The 10,402-nt window shown below is 39.5% G+C and overlaps 1 protein-coding gene and 2 pseudogenes across 8 annotated transcripts in view; 1 reads left to right on the top strand and 2 right to left on the bottom strand.

Moving 5' to 3' along the window:
* Positions 1-10,402, top strand: part of ABCG2 (ATP binding cassette subfamily G member 2 (Junior blood group)) — a 58,787-nt gene that overhangs the window by 3,755 nt on the left and 44,630 nt on the right. The window contains exon 3 of one of the 8 annotated variants that reach the window (XM_006910715.3): positions 6,653-6,729. The exons of 3 other annotated variants lie outside the window; for them this stretch is intronic. Coding sequence is in view for 1 of the 5 variants with exons in the window: in XM_025046009.1 (XP_024901777.1) it covers positions 809-825 (17 nt within the window). In the remaining 4 variants the exon portion in view is untranslated. Of the gene's footprint in view, positions 1-699; positions 826-6,614; positions 6,730-10,402 lie in introns of those variants that run through there. 4 more of the 8 variants (XM_015588477.2, XM_015588476.2, XM_025046009.1 and 1 more) reach the window with 4 other exon arrangements.
* Positions 1,803-1,921, bottom strand: LOC112478933 (annotated as a pseudogene).
* Positions 3,404-3,522, bottom strand: LOC112478972 (annotated as a pseudogene).

Genomic DNA, 10,402 nt, shown 5'->3' with positions numbered 1-10,402 from the left:
GAGGAAAGCCTGCCTGAGAGGTACCCAAACTATGGACCCCCTCACACAGGAGGACTGCCCTCTGCTTCCTGTCCTACAAAACTGGACCCCGACCTGACTCTGACCCCAGGGGTCAGGGAGAGAAGGGATGGAAAAGTTAGAGGGACAAAACAATACTTAGAAAGGAAGAAGAGTAAAGCATTTATTTTGCCCCTTTTTCATAACCATCACATATTAGTTTGGAATGGCTTAAGACAAATTCAGTCTGTCCTCAAAAGAATTAAAGGAAGTGGCCATTAAGAAGGGGTGTGGTGGGGTTGGTTCAGTGCTTAGTGCATGTAGATGTTTCTTGTATTTATTCTCATTTTATGCTCATACTATGCCTTTCAGGGAGATATTTTAAATAAATAGTCTCCTATTTATTGAGGAAGAAGCTCAAAGTTCACAGGGTCACTCAGAGCTGGACTAAGAAGACCATATGGCACTTTATTAATGTTCACCATGCCTTCCTTCCTTTCTTTCCCTTTCTTCCTTCCTTCCTTCCTTCCTTCCTTCCTTCCTTCCTTCCTTCCTTCCTCCCTCCCTCCCTCCCTCTCTCTCTCTCTCTCTCTCTCTCTCTCTTTCTCTCTCTCTCTCTTATCTAGCCTGGTTAATTTTTTAAATATCTTCCTTACATGTTCATACAGCAGCTCATTATAAAGGCATGCAGAGACAAGAAGAGAATGTATGAGCCGATAGGGAGTGGGAGGCCCAGACCTAATGTGGGTCTAATAAACTGTCATTCCTTCATTTTCTACCTTGGACGAAGATCTCTAGATCAAATTACTTCATGGGATCAGGAAACATGTAAGTTTGAATGGGAGGGATCTGTATTTTATTGATGTAGCCCAGAAGTAAGTACAGTAGATTGAAGGTACCAAAATCATAGAGAGTGATAAGTGTGCTGAGAACACTTAGTATTCTTATCCAACCCATCACTGGGGATGGGAAAGGCATCCCCATTATGATCCTATTATTAGTAAATACTGTTCAAGCAATCTTCTTATCTAAGTGTTCGGCCAGTGGAGTCATCACCCTGTAATAGTCTAAAAGACCTAGGATCTGGTCCTGGTATGTCAATACTAGCTCATAGGCTCTTCTGTAAAATGGAATAACTCAGCCCTAGTTGTGAGGCTCAAAAGAGATCAAATAGTGCAGTATTTTCAGAAACTGTAAAACACTACCTGTAGCTATCTCTCTTTCTATATAAACAATATGTTAAAGATATTCTAATTTCTTAGTCTATGTACAATTTCTAATGAGCTGTTTTTCCTTCTTTTATTCATACTGAATCTTCAAAATCTGGTCTGTATCCTACATGTACAGTACATCTTAATTGGACCATCCACATCTCAAGTGCTCAACAGGCACATGTGGCTACCGAATTGGATAGCACAGGTCTAGGGGCATTAATTGATGTACTAATAGAAGATGGTTTGGATGATGCCTTTTTCATCCTGAAGGTAATGTATTTATACATGTGCCTCTTGCTTTTAATAATTAATTGGTTTCTCATACCTAACTGTTCTTAATACAGAAGGCATAAAATTGCAGGAAATACAAGAATCTAGAAAATAATATTTGCCCATTTTTTAGCACCTGCTTACTATGGGCAGGGAAGTCTAGAGACCTGAGTCTTATTTCTGCCAACCTGACATCTCACTTTCGTGTGTGCGTGTGTTTGTGTTTTTTTTTTTTTTTAGTCGAAGCAGCCCTTGGTTGACCTCACAGATTGCAAAGACCTTGTCAGTTTACAATCCCTTATTTATTTATTTATTTTTTTACGCCTACTGCACCTGGTCTTCCTAGGTGGTCTCCCATCCAAGTACTAACCAGGCCCAACCCTGCTTAGGTTCCAAGATCAGATGGGATCTGGCTTGTTCAGGGTGGCATGGCTATAGACTGACTCACTTTAATTTGTAACATTTCTTATTTATTTCTCCTGTTTCATAACATGGGGATATTGTTATATGTCTTTCCAGTATAGTTAACATTATCCTTACCTCAGATGAAACATGTGTACATCAGAAACCATTAACCAGTAGGCGGATTTTAGTTAAAAATCTAATGGTATCCTTTCAGTCATACCTAATCTAATAATGCTATTATTATTATGCCAAACTAGTCACCCACTTCCATTCTGAATCTAAACTGGGAGTAGAATCCATTGGACAAGTGCAATTGATTTACGCCCAGATATAACTAGTAACCCAGTGTCATTGTATCCACTCCAGTTGCTACTGTATCTGTCTGTTTTTGCTACTTAGCTGTTCCTAGAGCTATAGACCACTCTTGTTCTTATTTCATAAATAGATGTATATCTTCCCTTTCTTCCTGCGATGTGTTCTATCTTTCCTCACAGACTGCCACCTAACCCAGCATAATTTCAAGTAGTTTGAATTTTTCAACAGAAACCAAATTGCTATCCTCCTCTCTCTGTAATTTCTACCTAAACAAAAAAGAGGTGTAAATCATTTCTGGAGAACAGTTTACCAAATGTAAGCTTCCTGCTCTTACTTCCCTCTCAGTATGATTGAGATAGCCCCTAAATCTTGGTATTCAGGAGGATCTCACAAGTCTCATATCATTTTAATTTTATCCAATCACAATATGTCAGAGAAACAAGAAAAATATGTCTTCAGTGTGTTATTCTTTATAAAACAATGCTTTCAGAATACATGTAGCTGTAACTGGATTGAATAGATCTTGATGAAGAAGTTTTCAAGAACAAAGTTGACATTTTAAGTCTAACATTATGCTTCCATTATAAACATTGAAAAAATTGGCATTATTTTATTTATTTTAATTTTATTTTGAAATAATTTTTAGACTTATTGAAAAGTTGCAAAAAAAAAAAAAAAAAAAAAGCAAGGCATAGAGAGTTCCAGTAACATTTCGTATAACTATAGTACAGTTGTCAAAAACCAATAAATTTACATTGGTTCAATATTATAATACTGTTAGCTAAATGGTAGATTTATTTAGATTTCACTAGCTTTTCACTATCCTTTTTCTGTTCAGGATCTGATCTAGGACCTCACATTGCATTTGATTGTTATACATCCTTAGTTTTCTCCAATCAGTGACAATTCCTCAACTTTTTTTTTTTTCATGACTTTGCCACTTGTTAAGAGTACTTACTTGTCATTATTTTGTAGAATGTCTCTCAATTAGTACTTGATGTTTTCTTGTAATTAGACTGAAGTTATGCATTTTTTGGGAATAAAGAATACCAGAAATAATCCCAGTGGATCATATCAGGGATACACAAAGTCTTTTTATTTTTTATTTTTATTTTTTTAGGTGAGACAATCCTTGGTTGACCTCACAGATTGCAAGGATCTTGTCAGCTTACAATCCCTTATTTAAAAAAAATTTTTTTTTACATCTACAGCACCTGGTCTTCCTAGACGGTCTCCCATCCAAGTACTAACCAGTCCTGACCCTGCTTAGCTTAGGAGATCAGACGGGTTCGGGCTTGTTCAGGGTGGCATGGCCGTAGATATGAAGTCTTATTACTGATATTAAACTTGATTAAGGGCTGTTTGCCAGGTGCCCAAGGAAAGTAATAATTTTTCTCTTTGTAACTAGTAGATTGCTTGGCAAAGAAACTTGGACTATGTAAATATCCTGTTTCTACTTAAATTTAATTTTGGACCATTCGAATATCCTTTTTCTCTCTAAAATTTTATACACTAATTTTAGTATCCGTTGGTAGAGCTTGATATACATTATGTACTACATTATTCTAATGGCAGTTTGAAAAAAAATTTCTCTCATTCCTTCTATGTTTACTAATTAGAATTCTTCTGTAAGAAAGAGCTGTCCCTCCACCATTTATTTATTCAATTATTGGTATCAGTACAGACTCATGATTTATTTTATTATATGGGTTTAATCTCATCATGTAATTTGCTGCTCAAATTATTCGAGCTTTAGCCTCTGGGAGCTCTTCTTTCAGGTCGGCCCCTGTGCCCTTTTGACATACCACCATTCCTGTCTCCTGCATCTAAAAGCATTTCCGTACTTTCTGGTGTCATAAAATGCTCCAGGCTCACTTTGCATTTTCCTTCCATGCCTCAACCATGGACTCAACCATTTCCTCAAGACACTCTGGTTCCTTTTTTTGGAGAATGTTATCAGAAACCAAGATATGGGTACTATCTGTGCTACTGGAGTAAATTTGAGCTTTTTAAGTTTCATGTATGACTTAGCGAATGAATGTCTACAAAGAAGAGTGATGCCTTAAATTTCAAACACCATGCAGGACCCGATGTGGCAGCGGAGGCCAAGCTAACCGTTTTCTATAACGGTTGAAGGTTGTTCACTTCCCTTCCCATAATAAGTAAGGGACTTTTCAGTGTCACATCTGATGTAGCACAGACCACCAGCCCTGGTTGGTCACTCCCCTTACGGTCTGCCAACCAATCGAAATACACTTTCCTTATATAGAAAGAACATGCAAGTCTGTAACTATGAGGACTATAAGATGTGTATAAAAGGGAAACCCTGCTGTGATCAGGGCTCAGCCTTTGGATGCGAATCCTCTGAGCCAGTGCAGGCACCAATAAACGCTACTTCCTGCTATTGCCTCGGTGTCCCATCTCTCTGTCCGAGTATCCTGCAACACCCATGGTAGTTGTCAATTTGGGTTCGGTCTCTTGTGGGAAAGAAATAAAATTGGCAGGCTCTAGCATTTTTAAGAGTTTCCAGTTTTTCTCAAATGATGACCCATAAAAGTTACAAAACAAACAGAATGGACATAGGAATTTTTATTTATTAGAGTCTTTATAAATAAGCCATTTTTTTCTCCAGCATATTAACTTAAATTATATTCCTACTAATGGCTGAATATATGTGAAGAGGAGATATGCACAGGTCATATCTTTGAGAAGTACTGTTAATCTAAAATAAAAAAAGGCAACAAAAATTTATTTGAGATCCAAAAGAATAGCTATTCCAGCAGAAAGACAAATAGTATTCTGAATAGGTGAAGGCAAGGGGTATTTATGAGAAAGGGAAGGGGAATGATTATATGAACAGAAGAAAGGAATTTCTACGGGTGTCGATAAGCTAAGGAAAAATTTTTATAGGTGCAGATCAGCTAATATAGCTATGCTAATTCTAAAGAATGTCTTTAATTATCAGTCCAATAGTTTTGATAACTGCTATCTTGTTGGTTTTGCAAACAGTTATTTGGGATACAGTGCTGCTTTAGGCACAGTTCAAAGGTTGTTTTGTCCAGTTTTAACATTCTAATGGTTTATAGAGTGAAACCTGTAAGACTCCATTTTGAAGTGGCTTTATTTATATTATTTTCACACAGGTATATGTATTTTTTTATGGTTTATAAAATTGATTATTTATAAAGTAACTCAGGAATGAGGAAATGTATTTTTAAAAATTAAAGCATCATGACCTGCATTTGACCAATATAACCATTAGCCACATGTAGCTATTTAAATTTAAGTGAACTGAAATTAAATAACATTACAATATCACTAGAGCATTTCAAGTGCTAAGTAGTTTTCACATGTTTAGTTGACCACAAATCAAAACTCAACTAGGTATGCTGTAAGCAAAAAGGATTTATTTGGGGAAAAGGAAGGATTGCAATTTGGTACATGCAGCCATGGCAAGCCACATACAAGAAGAGAGAGCAAGAGGGAGGAAGTTTTATTTTAGAGGGAAGAAGTTAAGAGGAAGGGCTGTTATATAACCTAAGAGCTCTTGTCACCATAGAGTTCTTCCTGCGGTGCTTTATGACTGATGTAGCGTCGCCATTGCTGTCTTGGTTAAAGTGTCTGTCATAAAATTTGACAGTGTCTAGGGGGGCAGTGCTATTTTATTCCTCCCCCATGCATGTCACTGAGGAATGTGGAATTTTTCAGTCTGACCCTGAATTACGTTGATCTGCGTGCGATTCATAAAATAATCACTTACTTGGGCCTTTTTTACAGACCTTTCGTGTCAAGAACAGATTACCATCTATAAAAGAAGCAATCTGTTGTGTAATTTGTGGGAATAAAGGGAGTTAATTTTTAACTTTGTCTAGTTAAGTATCTCTTGATGGTGCTTCCTAATCTTAGCCTCAGGGTTCGATCTTTGACCTTCTTCCTTAGCTAGAGTATAGGGGTGAGAAAACATTCTCTGCTCCCTTAGGTTTGTAATTGGGGGACCTGTAAATTAAATCAATAAAAGACATATTAGCAAGAGAAAAGACAGATCAGATTTAATCATGTGGGAAGGGAGTTGACAGAAAAATGTGACTCAAAGAGGCTTTAGTCTTTGGGTCTTAAAACCACCTTAATAAGAGAAGGGGAGGAGGAGAAGGGCACTTATGGGAAAATAAGTGGTTTTTAAGAGAGTTAAATGGGCCCTTAGGAAGGTAGAAGGGAAATAGGACAGTTTTGTGACAGGTCTGTTTCAGTATGTGCCAAATCGTCTTTTACTGTGATGGTAAGAGTCAGCCTTCCCAGGTTGCTTCTGGGAGAGATTTATGACAACTAAGTTCCTTTGAGAGGCTCTGCTTTCAGGCAGACAGGGATTTCGGGAAGTCAAACACCTTCAGCTGAATATAACTGCTGTGCCACATCGGTGTACTCAGCAGCCACTCCTCTTCGACCCTGTCCAGGTCAGGCAAGGCCCAACACCATCTCCAGGACCTCTTCTGTGAACTGTGGACGCTCCAGCCGTCTGCATCATCTTTGCGTGAGTGTCTAGGAAGTACATGTTCCAAGCCAAGTTTCTAATCTTGTGTCCTGAAATCAAAGTGAATAAAGCATTTCTAGGAGGGAATATTGTACTCTTGTCAGTCAGTGTTCCCGGTGATGTGCCTCGGAGGAGGACTAAGAATTGGTCATTAATACATGAAAATCTACTTAATTATCCATACTTTACAAGGGTGGATTTTATGGTCTGTGAATCATATTTTAATAAACAAATTGGTCATGAGATATGTCATTTTGTCAGTCACCTAATTTTGTGAAGAGTGTGGGAGTGAGCTGGAGTGAAAACTGATTGGAGGGAATTCAAGAAGAAAAGAGAGGGAGAGAAACTGGAGGGCTATGGACAGGAACTGTAGAATTTTTTTTTTTTAAGAAACAAGGTGTAACTCAAAGGGGTAGTTAGTATTTGGGGCTTATCTGTCATCTTAATCGGAGGAGTATAGGGAGAAGAATTACAGAATTTTTATAACCAGTAGAGGGAAGAATTGTGGTGCCAGGGAGAAAAAGTGAGGGGTGGAGGAAATTCCTGGAGAAGGTGTCCTGGAGTAGGCTGGAGGGAATGAGAAGCTGGGTCAAGCAGAGGGTTCCCTTTAGGGAGCAGCAGAGGGAGTCCTAGGAGTTGGCCTCTGATACGTAGAGGGAGTGGGTGGGCAAGGTTGGAGATGGATGAAAGATGAGAAAGAAAGGAAGGGGAGGTGTGGGAGACGACAGGGTCTTTTATTTATGATGCCAAGGTGGGAGCATGTGTGGCTGAGATAGTGGGGAAGGCGAGATCATTAGAGGAGAGAAGGCCAAGTGGCTAGCTGGGAGCGGGCAAGGACAAAGATCTACATGGGGTTTGAAATCCCCTGCAGCTACCAAGATTCTAAACTTCAGAATTGTGTATGACAGTGTAAATCCATCGACACCTGTTGGAAAACAGTTCACACTTGGATGCTCAATTGAACTTCGGTATGTAGCATGTCCTTAAAATTGAAGAGCAATACATTATTGCATAATGAAGACCCCAAGAGAGTGGGGTGGTTTGTCATTCATAAGAGTCTTGTTTAAGGTTCTCAATTTTTAACCAAAGATATCCCTTCCTGGATGTCTCACAGAAGCCTGAAACTTACCAAGTTGGTGCTGAGCCCTTGTTGATCTTTAGACATCCTCCTCTGTCATTAACTAGCGTCCCCGTCCCCCTTGTCCAAGCATGTCTCACCTGGTTTTCTGTAATAGCCTTCTAACTGGCTTTTGCTTCCACACTTGCCACACAGTAGCCAGAGTGGTCCGTTAAAAACCTAATTAGTATCATGGGACTTTCCTGCTTAAAAAACCTCAGTGGCTTCTCGGCGACTATATAAACTTCTGTGATGGGGTCTATTCTTCTCTGTCTGATCAACTTTGTCCTCAGTACCAGGACAAGGTACTGTCCTGTCCTGGAAAAGATACTGTCCTGCAAGGTTCTTGGGGCCTAGAGTGCCAGACTAAGATTGCTCCCTCGGCCTGAGGACTTCTACTTTGGATCTGAATATAGTGTCAATGCTGGATGCTTCAGGGTGGATCTGTCAAATCAGAGGCAACTCGTTAATTGATAGAGAACATTTTAAATGCAAGGTTTAATTTATGGAAGTTGAAATTCAGATTTTGAGTTTTTTCCTAACAAGCTTTATAAGTTTATAGGTATCACCTGGCAGTGATTTGAGAACTCCAACTTCTTCTCAGGATTATAATCTCTTAGCCTTAGCCTCAGTAAATAGTTGAAGGACACGTGTGCTTATATAGCATGTCCTCTTGGCTGAGTGCAGCTCTGCATTTCCTAGCATTATTTCTAGGAAAACGATGTAAGAGAAAGGCCCGGGCTTCTACCAGCCTGTGTGAAAGTTCCACTGTGGGCAGATGTCTGGCTGAGGATTTTAGAATCAACCTGTGTACTTTTCTTACATGCAATTTTCACTGACTTACACACTCCATTTACAATAGACTATCAGATTGAGTATGGTAAAAAGTAAAATAAAGGAAAATGGCATTTTAAATGCAGGTTATCATTCTTATAATAGGGATAGCAGCATCTATGGAAGAAAATTGTATAAACTTTGCAAAAAAGTAAAAATGTAGCCTATCTAGTTAGAAAGCAACAAGGTGACATAGGTAGACCACCAGAAAAGGGACAGCTAGAAAGGGCAAAAGAATTTCATTCATTCCAAGTCCCTTGATCCTGTTTGAAAGGACTTTTCCAGCTAGCTGAGAGATGTAATCAGGCAGGTAACAGACTAGGCCAGTTCAGGTGAGTTGTGAAGCGTTTGGACATCTCTTTTATCTCTAAGGATTTGAAGTCCTTATCTAGGACACTGAGGGTGATAAAAACCCATTTAGGACTAGTAGGTGCTCTGGAAGCTAGGAAGCAGCAGTAGTTGGGAAGCTGATTTTTTTAATAGAGAAATTTAGATGCGATTTAGGTTTTTTTATGTAAAAAGGAAGAGAGCAACACACATGCCCAGAAAGCTTCCACCATAGGGAGAGGTTAATGTTTATTTGTAGTGAATCATATAAATCCAGTTATACTGTATAGAGATTGGTAATTATTACTATCTATTTTTTTTGTTTCAATTTAGAGTAATGTTCTGTTCCATATTGATGTCAGAAATTTAAAAAGTCTGTGTTTCGGTATACTGTGCTTCAGATGGGTGGTGAGCCTTGGTTACCCCATCTCTCAGGTGATTCCTGACTTGTGAATCACTAAGGCCCTGCTGTGTGTCTGAGGGAGACTGTCAGGATCTTAGTGAGGAACCAAGTAGCTAGGTGGATTACAAACTTAATTCTACCACAGCGAAGGCAAAGTCTTTGTATGCACAGGCTTCTAAAATTGTGATTGTATTTACTATCAGTTTTAGGCCCGAGTCATGTATGGGCATGGATGATTTTCTTTGGGTACTTGAGTTCTAGTTGGTGCTTTTCATTAGGAGGAAATCTCCTAATTTAAAATCTGCTAAATTTCCATCTTGAGCCAATGACTTATTTAAATTTATGTAGCCTGTTACCTGATTCTCTTAATGAGTCTTGGGAAGAGGGTTAGCACGTGTCCTCAGTGGCTGAATCACATCAAATGAACATGGCAGCAGGAGAAGCGAATGTTGTTTTTGGAACTGGTATATTTTGACTTCTGAAGACCTCAGGAGATGGCTTTGAAAATTTGTCAAGTCGAGATTTGGGGCCCTTGATCTTTGGAAACATGGCAAAGTGAGAAACGTCCCAAGATTTCTCCTCTTGAAACAACAATAAGCTGAACATCTGAAACTCAACAAAAAACACCCAAACTGCACACCAGCATGTCTGAGCGTGGGATCTGTGCATAAGAGCTACCACAAGTCACACCCCAGGTGTCGGGCAGTGGACTGGGAGAAATAAAGAAGCTGCCTCTAGGAGCTGCCGAAGCTCCCTACAGGAGGAGGGGGAGAGGAGAAGGAACGGCGAGTTCCCGCGGTGTGCTCCCGGAACAGCCCTGCCTAGGAAAGCTGCAGGGCCCAGTCATCAGAGCAGAAAGCAGAGAAGAGGAATGGGACTGCAGAGGAATAACAGTTGATTTTGCTGGCCGTGGTTGCAAAACTGAGGCTGAGCCGCAGCCCCCAACTCCCAACCTAGAGGGCCCTCTCCCCTCATACCCTCCAACACCGATC

Source organism: Pteropus alecto, unplaced genomic scaffold (genome assembly GCF_000325575.1).
Source record: "Pteropus alecto unplaced genomic scaffold, ASM32557v1 scaffold63, whole genome shotgun sequence".
Lineage (NCBI taxonomy): Eukaryota > Metazoa > Chordata > Mammalia > Chiroptera > Pteropodidae > Pteropus > Pteropus alecto.
This window is presented reverse-complemented; position numbering and strand designations above follow the sequence as displayed.